The sequence below is a fragment of the Tiliqua scincoides genome, chromosome 2 (assembly GCF_035046505.1).
Source record: "Tiliqua scincoides isolate rTilSci1 chromosome 2, rTilSci1.hap2, whole genome shotgun sequence".
NCBI lineage: Eukaryota > Metazoa > Chordata > Lepidosauria > Squamata > Scincidae > Tiliqua > Tiliqua scincoides.
In genome coordinates this window covers 247,141,768-247,165,810 of record NC_089822.1, presented here as the reverse complement: position 1 = coordinate 247,165,810, position 24,043 = coordinate 247,141,768, and the positions used below count along the sequence as shown (strand labels likewise).

Below are 24,043 nucleotides of genomic sequence, written 5' to 3'. Positions count from 1 at the left end.
AGTGGTAGCCTTTATGCAGAGGAAGAGATGGTGAATTCCCTGAACAGGAGACATTCATGAGCCCCTGAACCTTATTTAACCCCCTTTTCTTGTCTGTACCAGAAACAACCCTGATATCATGCCCACAGGGGTCTACTTAGCACCATTCCACATGTGCTGAGGTCAGTGGGTGTCACAGCCAATGAACAAACAAGAGCAGCTGGAGTTGATTTTAATGTTTGAGAAAAATGTGCTGCGTAACAGACTGACAGTTCCGCTGTACCGCGGTCAAGCATACTGCAGGAGGCTCTGTGGAGTGACTGCAAGCTCCTTGAGGCACAGCCTGTCTATGTGGGGAGGAAGCCTCCGTGCACTCTCTCCCCTCTTCTGGTCCTGAATAAATATTAAATAAAAGGAAAAAGCCTCAGTTCAGAAACTCTGGCTATGCAACTCTAGACAATGTGATGATTTCTAGAATGGCTGAAAGTTTCAGAGGGGCATCTAGAATGTTCTGCACAGAGTGGGAGGTAAAGCAAGGACGCTGGTGTCACTGGAATGTGTGCAGGGAATGGCCCAGCTGGGAACTCTGATGTCCAGCAGCCCCAAGCAGTTGACTTTCTTCTCCCCTTGTCAGCAGCCCACCACAGAAAGGGATGCAGAGGGCTCTGGAGAGAGGCTCCCAACTCTAGGTGCAACTCCCAGCACTAGCCAAGTAGTCCTCATAATTCTCCTCGCACTGTCTTATGCGGCGGCAGAAGTAGTTCACATCTGCAATGGCCTCCAGGAGATCTGTTTGTACCAGACAAACGTCGTAGAGCTCAGAGGTGGGGGTTGTTCGGGGACAGCTGCTTCCTCGTCCTGAGAACACCTGCCAAGTAAAAAAAAAAAATAAATGGGATGGACTTCAGAAGGAGCCAAAGCTCTTTCGGTAAGCAGGAACAAGTGACAGGAAGCCAGAGGAGGGTAGCAGCAGCACAGCAAACAGCAATTCCACTTATGGACAGCTTACTTTCTTCAGAGGGAAAAAAAGAGAGATGCTAGGTCTTAAGCCTGTCCAGGAGCTTCCTCTCTTGGCCTGGTCATCAGAATACCTAAAACCAAACACTATGGAACAGGGGCCCACCCAAGGCACAGTGCTGGAACCAGATTCTGGAATGAAGGCTCTTGGAAGGCAAGTTGCGATTGTAAAAGCACAGAATGGCTCTGAGCATTTGCAGAATGCCTTCTCTCATTACAGAGAAACCCAAGCCTGTTTATCAGTATCTCAGATTAGGAAGGAAGAATTCATGACAGAGCATGCAGTTTCAAGTAGGCTTGAGTATCTGCTTTGTCAAAAACTAATCATAGGGGCAAGCCATAGCAGCCAAATAAGAGGAAAAGGAACGCTCATTCTCCCACTTGTTGTTTCTTATGCAGTCACAGATAGATATTCTAGCAAATACATCACAAGTGAGCTCAGGTCCTGGGTCTAAGGCCAGCCTTTGGGGACGGATTTCAATGAGCTATACTTATATAGCTCATTGAACATTGGATGGGAGTAAAAGCTGATGGGAGAGATGAGACTTTCTCCTCCCATTCATTTGTACTAGCCTCACTCTAGCAGAGACACTCCTCTAAAAGCCTCTCTTCTTGAAAGCAAAAGGAGAAGCAAAAGGAATCTTGCCAACAGAAGATATCAACACAGAAGCCCCTCTCTTTTCTTTTGTCCAGTGAAGCTCCTGCACAGAACTTTGTGATAATCACAGAACTTTGTGATAAACTTTGTGATAAACCAGTGATTTTCAACCAGTGTGCTGTGGTATGTTGGTGTGCCGTGACTGGTGTGCAGGTGTGATGCTGGTGTCTGGGGGGGAGTCATTTCTTAGTAGGGCCATTGGGGGATGTGAGCCCCAGCCGGCAGCATGGTGTACTTTTTCAATTGTCATGAAATGGATGGAGTGGCCATTTTAGTGCCTCGTCAGTATGCCATGAGATGAAAGAGATTGAAAATCACTGTCCTAGGCACTCTTGTTCTCAATGGGTATGGTGCTATCTTCCTCTCTATCCTCCACACCAAATTTACACATGAACACAAATAAATGGTGATCAAAGATCACAAGGGTGACAACATTTTGTCTTTGTGCGTTTCCTGCTGCCAGATTCAAATGACACTGGTGTATAGAAGGCAAAATTTGGCAGGTGCTATGTCTCTCACCAGAGTTTCACAGGAAAGCTGCATCAGCCCAAATTCTCCCTTCTGTGCTGCTAAGAAATGCATAGCCGCCCACCCTTGCATAGCAAGCTGCCTCTATGCAGCAAACAGACTCTTGCATGAGGTTGGGTACATAAGAACAGCCCCACTGGATCAGGCCATAGACCCATCTAGTCCAGCTTCCTGTATCTCACAGCGGCCCACCAAATGCCCCAGGGAGCACACCAGATAACAAGAGACCTGCACCCTGGTGCCCTTCCTTGCATCTGGCATTCTGACATAGCCCATTTCCAAAATCAGGAGGTTGCACATACACATCATGGCTTGTAACCCGTAATGGAATTTTCCTCCAGAAATTTGTCCAATCCCCTTTTAAAGGCTTCTAGGCCAGATGCCATCACCACATCCTATGGCAATGAGTTCCACAGACCAACCACACGCTGAGTAAAGAAATATTTTCTTTTGTCTGTCCTAACCTTCCCAACACTCAATTTGAGTGGATGTCCCCTGGTTCTGGTGTTATGTGAGAGTGTAAAGAGCATCTCTCTATCCACTCTATCCCTCCCCTGCATAATTCTGTATGTCTCAATCATGTCTCCCCTAGCGAGGAGAAAGCTGGAGAAGCTGCTTTAGTGAGGCTGGTAGCGAGGAGAAAGCTGGAGTGCAGCCCAGCCCATGTGGTAAAAGAAATGAGCTGAACCTGTGGCTGCAGGGGAAAAAGTGAAATGCACAGCCAGATCAAGCCTGCAAAATCCTCCTGGCCTTTCAGCAAACACATCTGATCTGAAGTCAGTAGGAGAAAGCAGCATTGTATTATCAGGGGTCATCTTTGGAGCACTGCTCTCTAAATATAACTTGACCTGAGGACACTTGGCTAGGTATGGATGAGAAAGGCTTCCCTGTCTGGCAATCAGGGACTCAGACAGCAATTCACTCTGTAAAGAAGGGCAGGAAAGATGCCAGAAGCTCCAGCCATGGCTCTTTAGTGTCTTCTACAGAGAGAGCTATACATTACTGTTCATCCATAAATGACCAAGGTAAAGAAAGGCACTCAATACCCTCCTGTCCAAACAGCCTTCCAGGGCCAATAATGATCCTTTCCATATACACAGCAGCAAAGAGCCCCTGGATGCTATTATAGTAGCAGGACTCAACAGGAACCAATTAACCTTTCCCGTCCAGCCCTTTCTCAAGCCATCCACACTCTCTCCCTCCATGTCCTGCTCCCCTCCATGTCCTGACCTCTACTTGGAAGGAAAAGCTTTTAGATGCAAGAGCTGCCACAATAGCCAGATCCTCTCCTCCCTCCCCCTCCTCTCAATTTTATATCCATGTATGCTCCTGTGTGAAAGCTGCCCTTTAAGCACATACTGCTGTGAATGAGCTTTGGGCCGCTTGGAGGCAGGCTGCCAGGCTCCAGCGGGGAATGGGAATGACTCATGCCAGCTGAGGACAGAAGGAGCTCTGCAGCAAGAGACAACACCAGGCACCTGCTGTTCCGTGCCAGCAAACATTTCTCCGCTAATCACCTGCAGTTATGGCAAGTGACTTGCTCCCCATTCTCTGGCTCCTCTGAGACTGTCTACAAGTGTAGGAGGGTCTCGCTTCCCAAGCTAGGCAGAGGACAGCCAAGTGGGGAGGCTCCACTACTGAAGGGCAGCACTCCTGGGTCTGCAGGCATATGCAACCCTAAAGCACTGGAAACTATTGTTATTCCTTAAAACATTTATTCCCTACCTTTCTTTCCTATACGAAACTCAAGGCAACTTACAACCTATTAAAGAGGAACACATCATAAAAAAAACAACAGGAAAAGAACAAAAATAATAAGTGGAAAACAAGGCAGGCAGTTCAATTTTTCAGTCTGGTCTACCTCCCAGTGTTGTCGTGAGGATAAAATATTGGTAAAGTTCACACTGGACAAAAGAATTGCACCCTGAAAAGTGTGAGGTTTCATACCCGAGGATGGACAATTGTATCAGAATCATCCAGGCGAATGTTGTCGTCGATACAGATGTGATGGATGCTTGTGTCATGAGGGTCGATCCAGAGAGGCTTCCCACCTTGGCTAGAGAACTGATTTTTGGCCCACCTGAAAAACAGTCACACACATCCAGAAGCTCTCAGGACATTTTTCCAGACTATTGAAAAAAACAGCTTTAGGGAGCAACAGCAGCTGATACTTGGACACATATGCACGCAGGCTGTCCTTGCATTGCGAGGAAAAAAGGCAAGGAGTAAAAACAGTTATTGTAAAGGCTATCCAAGCTGCGTTTTTCTTCCCCAATACAAATCTCTTTACAAATATTCTTTTATCTGTTCTTATGGCGTGTACTTTCTTCCAATTCCAAAATTCAGAATTAATTTTAGTGAGACGATAACGGAGAATGGAGCAACGTGAACAGAATGTAGACTATAACACTACTGCAATCAGATAATGCTTAGTTTGTTTGCTTACTCGACGAGATACAGTAACTAGATCAGGAAAAAAACAGGCTTATTGCTCAAAGCTACAAGGGCTGTGGCTCAACAGCTGAACAGGAAAAATGAGACGACAAACACAACCCCCTTTGGGCACAGCAGGCCTTTCTTACTGGTAGGGGTCAAACACCCGGAGGGCAAAACAAACCCACACACCTGAGTTTCCAGATTAATCCCAGGGGTCTGACAGGTGGACCTGAAAGGACCAATCAGGACTTTTCATTTTAAACAGTAGGTGGGCTCAAAAAGGAAAAAGAAGGAAGATGTGAATAAACATGCCTCAGCTGGAATATCTGGCAGGAGACAGCAAATAGAAAGGTAATTGCCAAAAGTGACAGCCTTGCTCAGAAGGAACAGAATTACAGAGGATATTTTGGAGTGAGGCATGTTGTCAGGAAAGGCGAGGGGCAGAGAAACCTGCCGATCAAAAGAGGCAATTTTTAACATTGATCCAAAATGGTTTTTTTTAATCGCTAAGAGAACCAAATGATTAACATCACAACCGAAAGTCCACCCCCACCACAGATTACTGAACACACCACATCCTGCAATTTCTCACCAGTCAAAGTGGTCCTGGAAGCCACAAAGGCCCTCCCTGGCACTGAAGTACGTGTACATTTTCCTGTCCCCGTCTTTGGTGGAGAGTTGCTCTGCTCGGTGGGTCAGCACCGCATTTCTCTGGCTGCAACGTATCATTCCCGGGCTGAGGTCCACAGGCAACTATGAGGGCACGGTTGGAGAGGAGAAAAACGATCACTCGTCAGCATCACTATTTCGTCAAGCTCTAAACAGCAAGGCTATAATAGCAGATGGGTAACTTATGGTAGCAGGCACCATACTGAACAGAAAGTGACAGTCTCCCTGCTCAGCCATGAAGCTTGCTGGGTCAGGCACTCATGCTCAGCCTAGCCTACTTTGCAAAGCTGTCGTAACAAGAAAATGGGATAGCCACCATTTATGCTGAGAGCAGCACCTTGGAGAAAGTGTGTGATACAAATGTGATTAATAAAATAACACTTTGAAGTCTCAGTGAAGATCTCAAAATGTACCTGACTGACCAGACATTGCCACAGCTAAAAATTCCCAGAAAGCACAGATAGTGGCAGAAGATTAATCCAAAGTAATATTGAATTCTACCCATGTCTAATTCTGCTCCTAAAGACACTAATCTCTGGTAAGGACATCAGCAGTTGTGCCAAAGAACTTCTTTGATCCTCTCAAATCCCACTCAGTAGCAACAGGCCACAGAACAGATTTCTCTTCACATACAGAATGGAAGAGAGAGAATGCAGTCCAGTCCTGTAGGCTGAGTACACTGGATTTGAGTCAAAAGCCTATGTTAGCCACAATCGTTCTGTACTGGCCTTAGCCAACTTCCTTCCTCCGCCTCACTTTCTCATCTGTAGAATGGGAACACTAATGACATCACAGGGCACACAAGGTAAAGTCTGCAGTGCACTTTACACGTCCCCATTCTTAATAACCACATTATACATACTGCCTCAATTGAAATGATTTATGTTTGTAAACAAACAGAAAGCGAGGCATAGAATGTCAAGTGCTTTTTGCAGGGAATGTGGTAGATGGGCAAGATGGAAGAAGCACCATGCAGTCAAGCACATGTGCCATTGCTTCTATTGCTCCTCCTCCCACTCCCTGGATTGAAAAAGGAAGAGGAGGACAGAGAGGGAGAGGAAGTGTGGAGGGGAGGAAGGCTCTGAGCTAGAATACTGGAGAGTGGGAGGAACATAGGCTTGCACATCATCAAGTAAGGGGGAGGGCAACATTTGGCATGTTTGCTCAGGAGGTCTTGGGCTGGTTCTGGGTTCATCCATGTTTAATTAACAGGCTCTGCCCATTATTTGAAAGCCTTATTTAGAGCTAAACCTTGCCATCTTTTGAACAAAAGATGACTTTTCCAGGATTCAGTGCTTCAAAATCAGGTTCCACATCCTATCATAGTGGTGAAGAGGATGTCCTGAGTTCTATATCATATAAGAATGAGTTCACACATCTCCACTCTATTATACTCATTCTTTATTGGATCATTTATGGTGAATTTTTTAAAAAAATTTTGTCATACAAAATGTACAAAAGGGAATGTACATCTGTGAACCTGACAGGGTTTCCATTTGCACCCCACACCCCCCAGAAAGAAGAACGTAGAATCAAGGATTTTAAAGCTCACAGGAAGCTACAGAGAGATCCATCTGAAAAACTCCCAAGGATTGTTGGGGGTTTGCATAGCAGACCTCCCCTCACTCACTCTCTGCTTGGCTAAAGGATTCTGCAAAGCTGACGTGCCAATACTATGGGGAGAAACAAAGGTTGTTTTCTGATAAGGTGACAGTTACACTCTGATTACAAGCATCTCCACTGAGCAAGCTGTTAACACCTGCTGGGCTCACCAAAAAGGCAGGAGAAGCTACTGCGAGGAGAAACCCAGCATGCTTTTGGCCCACTCACCGAGATATCCTGCAGAGTAGGGAAGTGGGGGTGCTGCCCCTCCAGGGCGCAGTGCACCGCCTGCAGGACGCGAGGCAGGTCTGTGCCAAAGGTGCGGAAGACGACAGCAAACTGCCTCCCTTCCCGGTGCAGGCTCTCCAGGAGATGGAAGAAGGAGGGTAGCACTAAGTGGTAGTGCCTGGCCCGCTCACCTTGGATGGAGAGCAGTGAGTGACGTGGGCCCTGCCATTCCAGCAGCTTCAGGTGGTGCTCATGGAGGTCTCGGAACCGCTGCCCCATAGGCGTGCTGGTGAATTTGGTGTCACGGCCATACTGGGAATAAAAACTCACAGCATCCTGGCACGGGGGGAGCAGTGAAGGGGACTCACTCACCCATTGCCACTTGCCTGAAACAGAAAGAAAAATAGCGGAGGAATGTCACCGTGCTCTACTTTAAAGGAATCACTGTTTTAGCACAGTGATCGTATTTATCCCTTGCCAACTCCCAACAGTGCTTCCCTTATACTTTCTGTGTCCACTTGAAGCTTTCTAACTAGAGTTCCTGCCTCTCAGTCACAGGGACCTGCATTCAAATCTCTTTTCCAGTCACAAAGCTTACTAGATGACCTTCAACCAGTCACACTCTATTAGCTTACTTTCAGGGTTGCTGTGTGAATAAAATGGGAGCAACTTCCATGTAGGCTAACTGAGCTCCTTTGAGGAAACACAGTATATAAATATGAGAAATGAACTGTAAGGGACAATGGAAGGCAGGATGGGCTCAACGCCTAGCAGTTAATAAACAGCACCCATTTTCTTGCTTCCCGCTTCAGCCTTTTTTACTGGGTAAACTGGGAACAAATTGGGGAAAGGTAGTTTTGCTGCCACCTAAAGAGCCCAAACAGAAGGAGGCTACCCTGGGGAAAACTCCCTCCTAGATTAACAAAATTTGGAAAGTTCCCTTAAAATGAAACAGTAGCGGAATGGGGCAATGGAAGAACCACGGCAACTTGTTCCCATCTAAGTGAACTGAAACTAGGCAGGAAAAAAGAGAAAAAAAAACACAGAACAAATTTATTAAAAGGTAGTACAGACATCAAAACAAGGAAGAGGTAAGGATGAAAACAAGGCGCTGATACTGCAACAAAAGGAGGAAAAAAAAGAGCCTTGCTGGATCAGGCCAAGGGCCCTTCTAGTCCAGCTTTCTGTATCTCACAGTGGCCCATCAGAGGCCTCAGGGAGCTCACAAGACAACAAGAGACCTTCTTGCCACTCTCATGCACCTGGCATTCAGAGACAGTAAAACCTACCTGTAAAACCTAGAGGTTACATATAGTCGTTATTTATTTACTTCATTTATACCCTGCCTTTCTCCCTGAAGGGACCCAAGGTGGCTTATGGCTTGTAGCCTGTGATGGACTTTTCCTCCATAAATCTAACAGATGGGGCAAACAATTATTAGATTGGTAAGGATGTTAAAATGCAAGCAAGCAATAAAACATAACTTGATATGACTTCTCTGGATAGTTTTTCCTATCCTTCTTACTCATGCTGTTCCAGGTTCCTGATGCTTACATCTACTCTTTCGCAGGATGAATAGGTGAGCCCCTACATAGTATCAGATACTCCAAACACCGGACCTTGGCAACTGTGCAAAGGGGTGTGTGTGACCCTGTTTTTTACAACCTGTGGGTGTTAACCAGGTTTCACCTGGGGACTGAGTACTTGGAATGTCACTTGAGTCCCTGAATTTCTTGCTCCTGGAAATCAGAAAGCCTCATGGTTCTATGAGCTGGCTCACAACCAGGTCATTTGATCACCTCTCTACTGGGGAAGAAGACGCTCATACAATAAACTACAAGGCAAACACAGCTACTGTCTTCAAATCATTCTGAAGCCCCTTCAGGATGCTAAGGCATCACAGAAGCCCCTGAAGGTTCCAAACAGGTAAAAAATAGGCAGGACACTAGGGGGGGAAATCAGGAATTTTCACCGCATAAAGAATAATAATTTCTTCCTCATTCTGCTTTCTCTTTCTTCATCATAACAACATCTGTCTTATACTTTCAAGTGTTCAAGCTAAGTGCTTCACATGTATTCTCTCAATGTAATCCATCAACAATCCTGGTAAGTCTTCTCTCCATACTGCAGCTGGGGAGATAAGCAGAAGTGGTTTGCCTGAAGCCACCAAGAAAGTTCATGACAGAGACAAGATCTGAATTGGAGATGTTCTGACTTCTCTTAGTTGTTCTGCTCACTCTCTTAGGGCCCAATCCAATCCAAATTTCCAGTGTTGAAGTAGCCATGCCAATGGGGCATGCACTGCATCCTGCAATGTGGAGGCAGTTACGGAGGCCTTCTCAAGGTAAGGGAACATTTTTTCCCTCGGAAGCTGCACTGATGTTGGAAAGTTGGATAGGATTGAGCCCTTAGTCACTAGAACTACACTCTCCCAGTTCTTGTTTCAACTCTGCCCACATATGTCAGCCTGTTGTCATTCCCCATTGCTTTCTTGTCTCCCTGCCACATTTAACACCTTCTATCATGTACCCATTTGACCTGCAGTTCCTTATGCCTAAAGTTGGTTAGGATTTGGGCCATATTCTTTCTTTAGAAGCATAACAACAACAACAACAAAATGGTAATGCTTTTACCCCACTATTGCTTGATTTGGAATACTCTTCTGTAACTCCATATTATACCTTATTATTACGTATAATGCACGTAGTACTATATACACTGTGTATTGGATGTTACATTGTAACAATGTTTTTAAAATAATTTTTTGGGTTTTTTTGTGAGTCAACTGTTCACAATCTAGCAGGACCAGTTTATAGATCACTCTGTCACCAAAGGAAGTAGCACATCTTCCTAAGAGCAAATCTACAAAGTGGCAGAGATCCAAAAAAGTGACATGCAGACACATGAGAAAAGTGTGTGAGTACGCAGAAGTTTGCTGTCTGCTTCTGTTGCAGCTGCCAAAGAGACAAACCACTGCGCAATTTTTGAAAGTGGCTTGCCTCTTCAGTGACAAGAATTGCTAACATAGCTAAAAATTTGGTCCTCCACTCTGCATGCATGCTCTTTCTGGATCCCCAGACTAATAGCTTCGTTCAGTACTGTCAGAGCTGCAGCACACAATGAGGAACAGGACATGTTCCCTACTTTCCCCAGAACACCCCTGCACTTTGCCAGTGTCTCATCAGCCACAAGGTAACATGAGATGCAAGGATCAGTGCATCTACCGGTAATACTCTAAATCAGCGATTTTCAACCTTTTTCATCTCATGGCACACTGACAAGGCACTAAAATTGACAAGGCACACCGTGCTGCCAGTGGGGGGGCTCACAACCCCATTGGCCTGATCTTCCCCCAAATTCCTGTGGCACACCTGTGGACCACTCACGGCACACCAGTGTGCCACAGCACAGTGGTTGAAAATGGCTGCTCTAAATAATGGTGTGTCCTAGAATTTCTCCAAGAAATGTGTCCACTTAAAACCTTCAAGCTAAGACACCCCATGTTGCATGCTAGAATTACAGAGAATCAGAAGGGACTCCAACCACCTTATTTTTTGCACTGGGCTCTTTGGTTACTATTTTTAGAAGGTTACTGATGGTCCATGAGTCAGCTATTAGGGGGACTCAGAGGGTGGGGCTTCTAGCATTTCATTGAGGCTCCCCCTTTGCCCTATAATTCAAGTACTGCTTTAGTCCTCCTGCAACATTTCTTCTCCTGCTGGCTTTCTGACTATAAATCTATGCAAAACACTGTATCTGTCAAGCAAAGTGACACATCTCCCACCAAACTATTCTGAAGCCCATGTGAATAACCTCATTGATGAAATATTATTCAAAATTTGGAAGGAAGTGTATGAAGTGAAGCAGAATTTATGAATATCTCAGAGAAAGGGCATTAGACCAGACAGAGGGCACCTGAAGTCAAGCCCCAGAGCTAAATACATGTTCATTTTGGTTTCGGATGTGTGCATGCATGAGTGGGAGAGAGCGAGAGAATGTGTTTTGGCAGACTGCTCTAACCTAATTCTGAGGAAACCAACAATATGTAAATGCAAGCTGAGGTAGTAGAGAAATGCAAGATGCAACAGCTCTTTTGATCAGGTTAGCTGCACAGAGAACAAAAGAGCTTGATCTACACAGAGATCCGAATCGTGGGTGGCATAATAGATACAAGGTCTGTCCTGGAGTACACAGCCAGATTAGAAAGTCTTTGGTTTGGATCCAAGGCTCTGAAAACCCTGTATGTGTGTTGCTGATAAAGAGACAGACTACAAAAGGCAGAACTACATAGTGTCACCAGGCAAAGAAGGAGCTGTTTCCCATCTTTGGCCCTTAATGCTAATCTGGGAGGGGGCATTTCCAAGTGAAAATCAGCAGGTGAGTGGATAGATGTTCATCCTTCCCCTGGCTGCCAATTCTCCCATGTCAATATGCATCTGGAATCTATTTTACCCCCAGCTATGATCCAATACAGGAGATAAGGCCAATGCCTTACCTCTTTGCATGCCTGCCAATTCTTCCATGCCACACTTGGCATCAGAGGGCAGCTACAGCCCCAGTGCCAATCAGTTATGTCTGACCTGGGCCACCCCAGGACTGGAGCTGCCAGCAACTGCAGTCCAGTCAGCAACCAGTCATCATTTTTCCTCCCCAACGCAGCAGCATCATCCTGAGATTGCACTATCCACAGGGGTACTGTGTGGGGCAGGGGGCAGTTTGGGAACATCATTTGGCAAAGTAATGTTGTTTAGCTCCACCTTAAGTGTATAATAACAGGAAACTAGTTGTCAGGGATTGTCTACCTTAAAATCTAGACATCACCATTATTAATTAAGGCTAACACCAGATTCAAGAAAGCTTAGCTGATTATCCACTCTGTGGCTTTGATGCTGCCGGATGCCAAAGGAATCTGTGTTGTCCCCAATGTGAAAGTAATGGGGGGAGGGGTCATTTGGAGATCTGGGATGAGGGGGCACCAATACGCTGATGACACCTAGCTCTCCTTTTTAACTAATTCAAGTGGAGCTGAATCTGCAATATGAGGATAAGAATACTGATTGAACTTCTAAGATTGAGACAATAGGTGTGAAGTAAACTAAACACTCTAAAATGCGTAATTATTTTTTATAATAAAAAGTATGATTATACATAACCAAAAGTTGCTCTAATATTTTTAGCTTATTATTATTTAAATTGCAACATCCATATACATGAGTGTTTATAAAGAGGACAGGAGTCTACCCTGAGAAATAAACAAATTCTGCCCTTTAGAATGTGACGCAGAGCAGAAACAGGGAGAGGGAAAGAGGAGTAAATGGGAAGGAGGCTGCCTTTGCCCATATGAGCCTGCCTGGACTTTAAGACCTGCCACAGAGCCACTGCTGTCTAGCCCACTGCTAACAGAAATTCACTTGGCAGGCACTGGAATTGGGGCCTCTTCAGTGGTGACATTTTCCTCATGGAATTTCAATTCCCTCCCTAGCCACTTTCAGATGGCAGTAAAGATTTTTCTGTACCAGAAAGATTCCTGTTCTGTGGCAAAATGTCTTATACTGTTTTGTCATTTTTCTTGACTGCTATTTTTGTGTATCCTTTTTATTTCTCTATGCCACTTTGTTGTTTAAAAGTATAAATACTTTTGTTTAAAAGTATAAATACTTTTTGTTTAAAAGTATAAATACTTTTAAATACTTAAGTATAAATACTTATACTGTAGTATAAATACAACAAGCAAAAAACAAGAATATGCATTTATTTCAGTTAAGTACGCAAGATTGGTAACAACGAGGTATGAGAGGTTAAACCCCCGATAAGTCTCTGTTCAATGGAACATGGCTATCCATGCACAAGAGATGGAGGAGATGGGCTTGCTGCAGGGCAACTAGCCCAACCACTGCTTACCCTCTTTTGTTCTTAATCTAGCAAGGAATGCAATACAAGAAAAAAAGGGGGGTGCAGCCTATAAGCAATCTTCTTATAATTTTGTTTGATGTTTCATAAAATGGCATGGTGATGAAGGGGAGGGGCAATGTTGCTCACCACTGACAAATAACATCATAAACATACCCAATAGGCACTTGTGACATTTGCACAACCACATCTCATGTGGCAATTCAGGGCCTCTGAGAGGAATTTCATCAGGGGGTACAAAGTTTCTTTGGGGTCCCTTTGCAAAGGGGGAAAGAGTGGGGGAGGGTGGTGATGGGCAAGCAGAATGGGGGCAGGGAGGGGCAAAACAGGATGAGGGGAGGGTGGAGACAGCTGGAAAAGTCTTCTGAGCCCTGGTCTACCCACCCATGAGGCATCGGCAGATAGATACAGTAATACGGAAAACACACTCCTAAGCATATATGGCTTGCCAGTAGCTGCAGCTGCATGCTTGTAGCGACCCCAGCATCCCATGCAGGCAACGTCTGAATAGATAGGAAAATGTAAGATTCCAAGAAATTTCTGGGGCCCCTTTCTGATCCTGGGCCTGGGTACAAATTACCCCCTTTACCCCCCTCTCCTAGGTCTTGTGACAATTATAATGAACATACCAGATGGAAGGCCCCTGCTAACTGGGAAAGAGACACTTTTTCAAGTGGGTGCTTCTCTTTTTAGCAGGGGGAGACTACAAATTTACATTTTCTCTGGCCTCAAAATATTGCACTTTTGAATGCTGAAAAGTTGTGATGGCCTCATAATAAAGATACACCCTTCAGGAAGGGTGCATAGGTTACAAGCAACAAATAAGAAACTAGCATAGGATGCATGAGCACAAAATTGAATATGAACCCAGCAGTTGTAACTCTCATAGAAATCTGAGATTTTGGCATGGGAATTCCAACTTTCTTGCTCCTTATTCCTTGCTCCAGAACATGGGAGCAGTATCTGATAAACAGCTTGAATCCAGGAGGGTGTGTATGGCATTCCCAGAGATTACAGGCAAGACTTCAGCATTCTGCAGAGCACCCCATATCCCTCTCCATTTGCTATATGTTAATCGGTTCTGCAATGTTCTTTGCAATCCCTCCCTCCCCTGAAGTACCAAGGCTTTTTTTAAAGAAGGAAATAATGTATGCAAAATATAGGATATGGTGCAGTTTCATCCAATCACTGAACACGTTTTCTAGTCATAGAACCGAAGCATTAGCTGTATAGCAATATCGTGTGGTCTTACCTGCAGGGCTGATCTTTCCCCAGGTCACAGTACTCAAGTAACAGTTCAGAGCAGCTCTGGGGTCCTGATTGGTGACTGCATCTGACACCAGGATGGTGTTGTTTAAATCAATGTGCAGAACCAGCTTCCGCTTTTTAGGACATAAAACTGTCAGAGAAAGAGGAACAGTGGGGGTAGTGGTTTTGGGCTGCCGGCAAGCCATTTCTTCTTCTTCCTCTTTTTGTGGAGACTGACCACGCAATCCTTCTATATGGTTGGCTGGAGCAACCTTGTCTTGCTCATTTCCAAAACTGTACATCTCAGGAGGAGAATTTTTTCTCTTTTTCAGATTGGAATTGCTGGAGACAGGCTCTGTGACTCCCAATCCAGAAGCCATCTCTACACAAAGCATCAGCTTGGGTTCAACAGAATCTCTGCTGGAAGTGCAATCTGGATCACTCATGGATTGGGTTGAGTTAAAAAAGAAGTGGGATCTCAGGCTCAACTGTATGGATGAGAAAAGTTACAATTACAAAAGAAAAACAATTACTATTACTACTATACTTCATCTACTTCCCCTGGGGGCTGGGGATACTTCATATACTTCCTCTGGGGGCTGGGGATAAGAATAGGTCCTCAGTTTGGCTGTACTTGTCGTAAGAGGCGACTAAACAGCCACCGGGTAGATGGGACTCGTCAACCTGGGAAGGCAGCTCATCTGAGAGAAGGAAAACTCTGATCCCAAACCTCCACTGCCTTGTGGCTACATCCATTTATGGAAAAGGCTTCAGGAGTCAACCTCGAGGCAAAATCCGGAGCAGGAGTCCCTGAGGCAGTTCATGGCTGAACACAGTCACGTCCTGGCAACTCCTGCGATGCCGCTGGAACCAACCGTATTGGCCTCTGCCTTTCCATTGGACCATTTCAGCGACGTGGAGAGGGGGGATTTGCTGCATGGGTAACAGCCTATCCTCCATACCTACTTTACCCAGGCTTCGCGCACTGGAGAGGACACTCTGTTCCAGAGCCACCATTCAGAGCGTGACGCCATGGTCTTCTGAGGCTGAAGGACGCCAACAACATCTACTGTGATACTGTGGCTTCTATTTGTGCGTGTGTGTGTAAATTGTGTATCTGAAAAACTGTATTTTTAAATTTTTATTTCTCCCATTGGCCACTTTGTTATTTTTAAATGATATTTGGAGTATGAAGATAAACAATTAAATAAAAGAGCTATGAACTTGGATATAGGGGACACACCACATGGATCTGACTGAGTCACTAATTATCATATCAGCAAAACATACCATGCAGAATAGCTGTGCTGATAAAACGCTGTTCTGTGATCCTTGCAGAAAGACCAGGACACCAACATAAAAATCAATCAACAGGCTTAAAATTATCTGAGATTCAGTATCAATTGATAGAGATTAATTAATTGGTTTAAAAGTTCCCATTTATAGAAGGGAGACTGAGGCAGAGAAATTGCTACTTCAGCAAGAGCAAAGTCAAACAGGTACGGTCTTTACAGGATAGTATCACCTTAAAACATGTGGAGGATTCAATGTGAATGACTGTGCTTCCAAGCCAAAATCCTATACAAAGTGACCACATTGGGAATAAGGCTTCTTGCTATGAAAAGTTAGCACATCAAGGAAATTGTGTCTAACCTGGCCTTCTTGATATGGTAAGCTTCTCATGTGTGGGGAGGCCTTGACACTAGGGCTCATTCAAACAAGCAGTTTTACATCTGCATTCTCAGATATGCCTCTAGTGAACATTTGAATTCATTAGAGATCTAGGCCCCAGTCTTTCAGATGACACAAAATATTCATTTACTCACAGTTCACATTCCTGCAGCTTACAAATATTTAATTATATCTGACTCTGCTTATTTATTCATTCAGCTTTACCAACAGAGTCACCCTTAGGTCAAGTGATAAGCCATGCCCAATAGTTTCCTCAATTTAAACAGACATTTCAATCTAAAAATGTTAAACAAACAACTCTCATTTTAACAAACAGTACTTTTGTATTGGCAACCTTCAGTCACGAAAGACTATGGTATCGCGCTCTGAAAGGTGGTTCTGGCACAGTGTCTAGTGTGGCTGAAAAGGCCAATCCGGGAGTGACAATCCCTTCCGGGATTAACAATCCGGGAATCCGGACAATCCGGGAGTAACAAACAGTATAGTGTATATTAGCATAATCTCTCATACATCGACAACAATTAGAAGCATATAATCAGTATGTACTCTGCAGACCATGCAAATTAGCTAGCTTTATCTATTGCTTCATTGTTATCTACTGCCTCATTGTCAGTTTCCTCTAAAATACTATAACCTTGTCACTTAACTAAGTAAAGTTTAGAGACAAGAGATTTGCTGCAAATCACATTCACTGGGTTCTTCCAGGTCTCTCCAGTCCATATCTGAAAGATAGTCTCCAACTGTACAAATCTGTCTGCATCCACATCTGAATTCCTGCTCTGTGTTTCCTTAACAAACATGGTGGTGAGCACTGGAGGCAGGGACAGGGACTTTTAAAACTATAGGATGCCCAAACTATAGAATGCCCTGCCAAGACAAGCCTGCTTGGCTCCCCTACTCCTTGTATTCCAGTGAGCAGTACAACTCTTTTTGTTTTAGCAGGTTATTGGTTCTGTATAAAGTGGAAATAGTATTTAACCTGCTTTTCTTCTTCATTTTAATTATATTTTAATCTGTAATTTTTTTTAGAATTGTTTTATTTTTTGCAGTTAGCAAAAAACAAATAGAAAAACATGTTTGAACTGAGGGTCCCTGGATCAAAAGGTAAGGTTAAAATGTTTTAAATAAATCAAGTCCAGTACTTTATCCACCCTGCCACACCAGGAACTGTTACTTCTGATTCTACAAAATATCAAGTTAAGAATATATCACAAATCTCAACATTCAATGCCTTAATAAAAGGAAATATCTACCCCACTAGACACACAAAAGCCACAGATGCAAGGAGGAGGCAGATTCTGTTCAAGGGATGGGTTTTCCTGAACTTTTTTTTGCAGGTTTTTTAAATATCCCTTTTCAAAACTACACAAGTACAAATTCCCAACACACCTTGCTCACCTCTGTAGCCTTCTTCTACCTCATGCATTTGAATAGATGCTCATGTATTCTGTCCCATTTAAATGAAGCAAGAGTTTGCAATCATTTCATAGTCACCCAGTCAGAAACACAAGCACATTTTCTTAATAACACATAATTGAACCTAAGTAAGTCATTGCCACATGACATTAGCTTAGATAGCCCTTTAAAGAAAGATTAGTTTCTGTTGAACACATGGCAATGAAATCTATTGTTTGTTATCGGTCACAACAAGAAGAAACCTCAGAATTCAGTTGCATTCTCTAGATCAGGGGTGTCCAAACATTTTGGCATGAGGGCCACATCATCTCTCTGACACTGTGTTCAGGAGCCGAAAAAGAAAGAATTTACTATTTAAAATTTGAATAAATTTACATAAATGAATATATTAGAGATGTAACTTATACGAATGAATGAAGGTCTTGGAATAGCTCAATGCCTATAAAAGGCCTCGCACAAAGCAAGGCCAGCCTTCACTTCCACAGCAATATCACAGATGTGAAACAGGAAGTAGTGGAGGGAGTCCTCATCCCACAGCTCAGATGAGAGGCCGAACAGTCGTCCTCATGCTGAAAGCAGTTGCGTCGGGCCAGCACGGGCTCCAGTAAGTCTCCGGAGGGCCAGGGGCTCATTGGAGACTGGGGGCTCTCCAAGGGCCTGATTGGGAGCCTCCGAGGGCCACAAGTGGCCCCCGGGCCGGGGTTTGGGCACCCCTGCTCTAGAGAAACCTCTGAGCACTAGGTGCTGGAATAAATGGATTGGGGAGTTTATCTCCATTACATCCCACTTGTTAAATTTACTGAGGATACCTACCAAGTTCTCAGTTAGAGATAGTCCTGGATCAGATAGTCTGATCCTGAAAGGCAATGCTTGTCATGTTTTTATTTCCTTTGACAAATAGCTAGCAATTGCTATACAAAATACAATGAGCACTATGTATATTCAGTGCCAAAGGGAAAACCAAATCCTCAAATTTTGTGTCCAAGAAACCTGTGATCAGGAGAATCTTCAATATCCTACATAAGAGAGTTGCAAGTATTTATAAGAATGTAAGAGGAGACCTTCTGCAACAGGCCAAACGTCCAGCAAGCTCAGCATCCTATTTCCTGCAATGGCCAGCCTATGACCATGGGGTTTCTGAGAAACCCACAAGCAGGCACAAAAGCAACAGCCCTGCCCACCAGCACTCCCCAGCAACTGAGATTTGATGGCATACTCTGCTTTGGAGACCAGGTGTTCCATACAGCCATCATGACTAGTAGCCACTGATAGATTTATCCTTCATAACTGTGTCTAATCCCTTTTAAAAGCATCTAAACTATGACCACATTTGTGGCTGTAAATTTTTCTAAGTTAATTACGTGCTGTATGAAAAAATAATCATTTGTCTTGAATCTCTTGCCAATTATCTTCATTGGACGATCCCAAATTCAAATATAGGGGGAAAGGGAGAAAAAACCTCCCTGACTCCACATCATGCATCATTTTATAAGTCTCTACCATCTTGACATCTTTTTTTTCTAATCTATAAGCCAGAAATGTGGCAGACTTTTGTCACAGGAAAGTTGCTCCAACCCCATGATCATTTTGATTGGCCTTTTCCATCTCCAGAACATCCTCTTTGAGATGAAGTGACCAAAACAATAAACAGTATTTAAAGTGTGGCCACATCATAGATTTGTACAAAAAGATGATGATACCAGTCTTTTCATTTTCCTTCCTAATATCTCCTTGTACAGTGGTTCCCAAACTGGGAGCCATGGCTCTCCAGGGAGCAGCCGAAACCAGCCAGGGAAGATGTGGAATCCTCACAAAAAACCCGTTGCCCTTTACAATGTACAGGATTGTAGCCCTAATGGGGAGATGCAGTCAATGACCCAGTAGGTCAACGGAGCCACCAGTCACAAAAGTTTGGGAACCCCCTGCCTTCGTGTGAAATTTGCCTTTTTCACCACAGTTGGGCTCTAGGTTGATATTCTCATAGAACCAGCCTCCAGGGCTCAAAGGTCCATCTCCGAGTCTTGCACAAATTTGCCTAGTTGCTGTTGTAATATTCTAAACTTATGCAAGTTTACTCAGAAGTAAGCTGAACAATGTCTAATAGTGACTACTTGCAATTAAGCCTGTGCAATTAAATGTGCAATTAAATTACTCAGGAATGGATTCCACTAAGCACAGTGGAACATACTTCTGAGTAAACAAGCATAAGACTAGGCTTTGCATGGTGTTATTGATCATCAGGTCAACCCTGAGAACACTTTTTTCTTCAACATCTGCTGGACATTGATCCCCATTGATCCCCTCTATTTCTGCAAATACATGAAAAGGTAAAAAGTAAGTCCACATTTACTCCAGGTTTATCTTGGCAGCATATAAATGCCATCATGATGTCCCCATTTGAACTTTTGTATATGTGTGTGCATGCACCTGCACCTAAAAGTTCAAATGGGGACATAGTCATACACACACACACATATATACAGTACAACCTCCAAAGTTGACCACCTCTCTATAATGACCACCTCCTTACGTTGACCTAATTTTCACAATTTGGACAGACACTGCATATACACTATGGGAGACCAACCTCTCAATACTGACCACCTCCGTAAGTTGTATCTTGACCACTTCAACCATTGCACAGAGTATTAATTTACCCTCCGTAAGTTGCCCACTGAACGCGATACTGTGGGCCTGTGTTTTGTCTGGTTTGTCCCATCCTGGAAAAGCAAGAAGCCAAGCGACAATCCCTCCCCTACGCCTGCTAGTGCGTGTGCGAAAGGGTTTTTATAGGTGGGCACACTGCACATAGCCAACAGACCTGCACCGGCTGCAGACTGTACCTGGACAAGTACCAAGTTGTGAGGGACATTAGGTTGCTTGTGCATAGTGAAGCCACTGTCCTTTCACTTTGGTTCCCATCACCAGTGCATTACTTTACACTTATACTGAAACACAACTGCTATTTTGCTGCCTATTTTCCCGGTTTGGAGAGATCCTTCTGGAGCACTTCACAATCCCTTCTGGTCTTCACCACTCAGAAAAGTTTAGATCCCTTTTAAAGCCATCTAGGCCAGTAGCCATTATCACACTTGCGGTTGCAAAGTTAATTATGTGCTCTAAAAAAAATTATTTGTCCTGAATCTCCTACCAATCATATATATATGTGTGTGTGTGTACGCCTATATGTGTGTGTGCGCCTGTGTGTATGCACCTACACACACACAATTTTCTCCTTTAGAGCAGCCATTTTCAACCACTGTGCTGTGACACATTGGTGTGCCACAAGTGGTCGACAGGTGTGCCACAGGAATTTGAGGGAAGATCATTTATTAGTCAGGCCAATGGGGATTGTAGGCCCCCACTGGCAGCATGGTGTGCCTTGTCAGTTGTCAAAAAGCTGATGGTGTGCCTTGACGATTTTAGTGCCTTGTCAGTGTGCCCTGAGATGAAAAAGGTTGAAAATCACTGCTCTAGAGCAGGGGTGTCCAAAGTTTTTGGCAGGAGGGCCACAAGGTCTCTCTGACACAGTGTCGGGGGCCGGGGGGGGAACTAATTTACATTTAAAATTAGAATAAATTTACATAAGTTTACAAAAATGAATATATTAAAGATGGAACTTATATGAATGAATGAAGGTCTTGCAGTATCTCAAGGCCTATAAAAGGCCATGCTCAAAGCAAGGCTGGCCTTTCCTTTGCTGCTGCTACTGCATCACAGATGTGAAACAACAAGCAGTGGAGGGAACCCTCATCCACAGCTCACATGAGACGTCAAACAGTTGCCCTCGCACTGAGAGCAGTTGTGTCGGGCCAGTGTGGGCTCCGACAAATCTCCAGAGGGCCAGAGGCTCATTGGAGACTGGGGGCTCCCTAAGGGCCGCATTGAGAGGCCTCGAGGGCCACAAGTGGCCCCAGGGCCGGGGTTTGGGCACCCCTGCTCTAGAGGGTAGGATTCCCACATAGGGAAGACCTGGATAACTAAACAATGTGCTCTCTCTTTAAGGCTGCAATCCTATCCACACTTACCTGGGAGTAAGCCCCATTGACTATAAGGGGGCTTACTTCTGAGTAGACATGCCTAGGGTTGGGCTGTAAGCCCCCGGCCCTGGCCAACAATGGCAGGGAAAAAGGGTCCCCTGACCCCACAGAGCCAGCTTGGGGGGGGGCTCCCAGTCCCTGCCCTTATGGGGGGAGAGGGGGCCTCATGAGCCCAGCCCCTGCTGCCTGCCCCCTCCTTCCCAGAGACGCGCACCCCACTGAGCACAGCACCTAACTGGCCCCACCGACTGACCAACGGCACCCCCGTTACCAAGTAACCGCTGCCCGGCTTCAGACTTCCGCTCCAACGCCTGCTCCGCGCACTACACAGAACATTCTTGGGTCGACGCCTAGAGCGTCTCCTCTGCTCCACTTCCTCGTTGGCAGCCAACCGCTGCAGCGCCATCTGGCGGCAGGAGGGAGTTCGCCGCGAGTCAATAGCTGGCAAAGGAAGAACGGGACGGGACGGAGTTGGTGGCGGCTGCGTGTCGCTCCTGCTTTCCCTGCGTTGCTTGGGTTTGCCCCTCGCCCTGCTGCAGTATTGGTGGGATGCTGAAGTTGGTTCCCAGTTGCTACACTGGCTCCCAAACTTTGAGCACCGGGACCCACTTTTTAAAATGATGCCCCATGAGGACCCACCGAGGTTGATGAGACTTAAAAGAAAGAGATCTAGAAAGAAATAATATTTTAACCCTTGCTAACTGGGTAACAGACCAATCCTACCCACACTTTCCTGGGAGTAAGCCCAATTGACTCCAATGGAACTTACTTCTGAGTAGACATGCATAGGATTGGGCTGTAAGAGGCACTTTTTCAAGTGGGTGCTCCTCTTTTTAGCAGGGGGAGAGTAACCGGCCCTTCTCACCCCAGCAGTGTCTTTTCCACTGGCTGCCTGCTGGTGTTCTTTTACATCTTTTCAGATTGGGAGCCCTTTTGCGACAGGAAACCATTAGTAGTTTGATTTTTCTCTATAAACCGCCTTGTGAACTTTTGTTGAAAAGCAGTATATAAATACTGTTAATAATAATAATTAATAATAATAATGGCATCTTACCTAGATGCCTTTAAAAGGGAATTGAACAGATTTCTGGAGGAAAAGTCCATCACATCTTGCAAGCCATGAAGGCTACATGCAACCTCCTGGTTTTAGAAGTAGGCTTCCTCATAATGCCAGATGCAAGGGAGGACACCAGGATGCAGGTCTCTTGTTGTCTTGTGTGCTCCCTGAGGCATCTGGTGGGCCACTGTGAGATACAGGAAGGTGCACTAATGGACCTTTGGCCTGATCCAGCAGGGCTCTTCTTATGTTCTTATGGCATTGGGCCTCAGTACCAGAAGAGGACACTGCAGGAGCAGCCAATGGCTGCCGCCTGGCAGTGAGGTGTTTTGGGGCGGGGCAAGGTTGGAACTGGGTGGAGGAGGGAGAATTGGGCCTGGAAGGGAGATGGAAATGGCAGCAGCCTCTGCTGCAGTGTCCTGTCTTCCCTCCCGGGCTGGGCAACCCAACACGGGCCTCCTTGATCCTGCACCCACTCAAAGGTGGGTGCAGAGCCACTCAGAGGTGGGCACCTAAGGTGTTGCCATGACAGCAAATGCTCCCTTTCCCTGAGGAGACTTCTGGTGCTAGCCCAGTGCCCATAGGATCCAGCAGCAGCCATTGCAGCACCACTGGAGCTTTGGGTACCAGACTGGATAGGATTGAGCTGTCAATTACCAACCACTTGTTTCTGCCCATGTTTCCCAGTTCCATCACCCCTGCCCCATGAACTTTCATAGCTCCACTGACCTACTTTACTTGTAGGCTCACTTACTTATCCGTTGTTGTCAGGATTACCGAGGTGATGTGAGTGATGCACTTTGAACACTTGAACTGTGTCATATAAATGGTTGGAATGATTCATCTTTTTGAACATTCCATTTGCTTCAGAACATGTTCTGCCATTCTTTTGCTTTCTTTGAAAAACCCTCTTTGGACAAAGCTTTCTCTTCTCCAGCAATTTGTGCACATATCTCTAGCTATATGGAGGGAAAAATGCTACGCTCATGCTTCTCAGCTATCTTCTGGCAGCAGAGCTAGCCTTTTCCCATTCCACTTTATTACGCAGAGATGGGATTTTGCTTACTGTACAATCAAGTGCTTACAAGTGGAAACTTTAACCCAGCACGGACCGAGGTGCACAGCTCTGCTTGCTGAGGATGAGAAAGGAGGCTTGTCTCATCTTTCCCCATTCCTTGGAATAGATTCCAACTGTACAGGATCCCTGCTACTATGTGAAATTTATATCGTATGAATGGTGTGCTGGGCACTTGCAAGGAAAAAGTAAATGATACAGTTAGGCTTGCCAACTGGTAAAGGTTTCCTATCCCCACACTTGTAAATGGGTAAATATATGGGTGTGGAACAATGCCTGCTGAATATCTGCTTCCCAAACAGTTATTAAACACATAGGATCCTCACTGGATGAAAAAAGTTGGCAATCATGGACATAGTTCTACAATCCCTGAAGGTGTAATCTGTGTTTCACAGATGAGAAAGGTCAGTGGGTAGGGCAGGGATTTGCAATGAGTAGTAGAAAAATTGGAAGGAATCAAGTGGCAGTAAAGAAGAAGCTTAGCTTGG

The 24,043-nt window shown here is 44.9% G+C and overlaps 1 protein-coding gene across 1 annotated transcript; it reads right to left on the bottom strand.

Moving 5' to 3' along the window:
• Positions 1-203: 203 nt before the first annotated feature.
• LOC136638974 (uncharacterized) lies at positions 204-21,829 on the bottom strand. The gene is made up of 5 exons (XM_066612998.1): positions 21,695-21,829; positions 7,118-7,453; positions 5,211-5,371; positions 4,130-4,262; positions 204-847 (listed from the first exon to the last, which is right to left on the bottom strand). The coding sequence occupies exons 1-5, from the start codon at positions 21,827-21,829 to the stop codon at positions 665-667; spliced, it is 948 nt and encodes a 315-aa protein (XP_066469095.1). The 3' UTR covers positions 204-664.
• Between the last annotated feature and the right edge of the window lie 2,214 nt (positions 21,830-24,043).

Coding starts and splice junctions, on each gene's coding strand:
- LOC136638974 (XM_066612998.1), bottom strand. CDS start 21,829: ATGGCGCTGCAGCGGTTGGCTGCCAACGAGGAAGTGGAGCAGAGGAGA. Junction 5,372..7,117: donor CTACTCTGCAGGATATCTCG/GTGAGTGGGCCA, acceptor GTGCCCTCATAG/TTGCCTGTGGACCTCAGCCC. Junction 4,263..5,210: donor TTCCAGGACCACTTTGACTG/GTGAGAAATTGC, acceptor ACTGTTTTTCAG/GTGGGCCAAAAATCAGTTCT.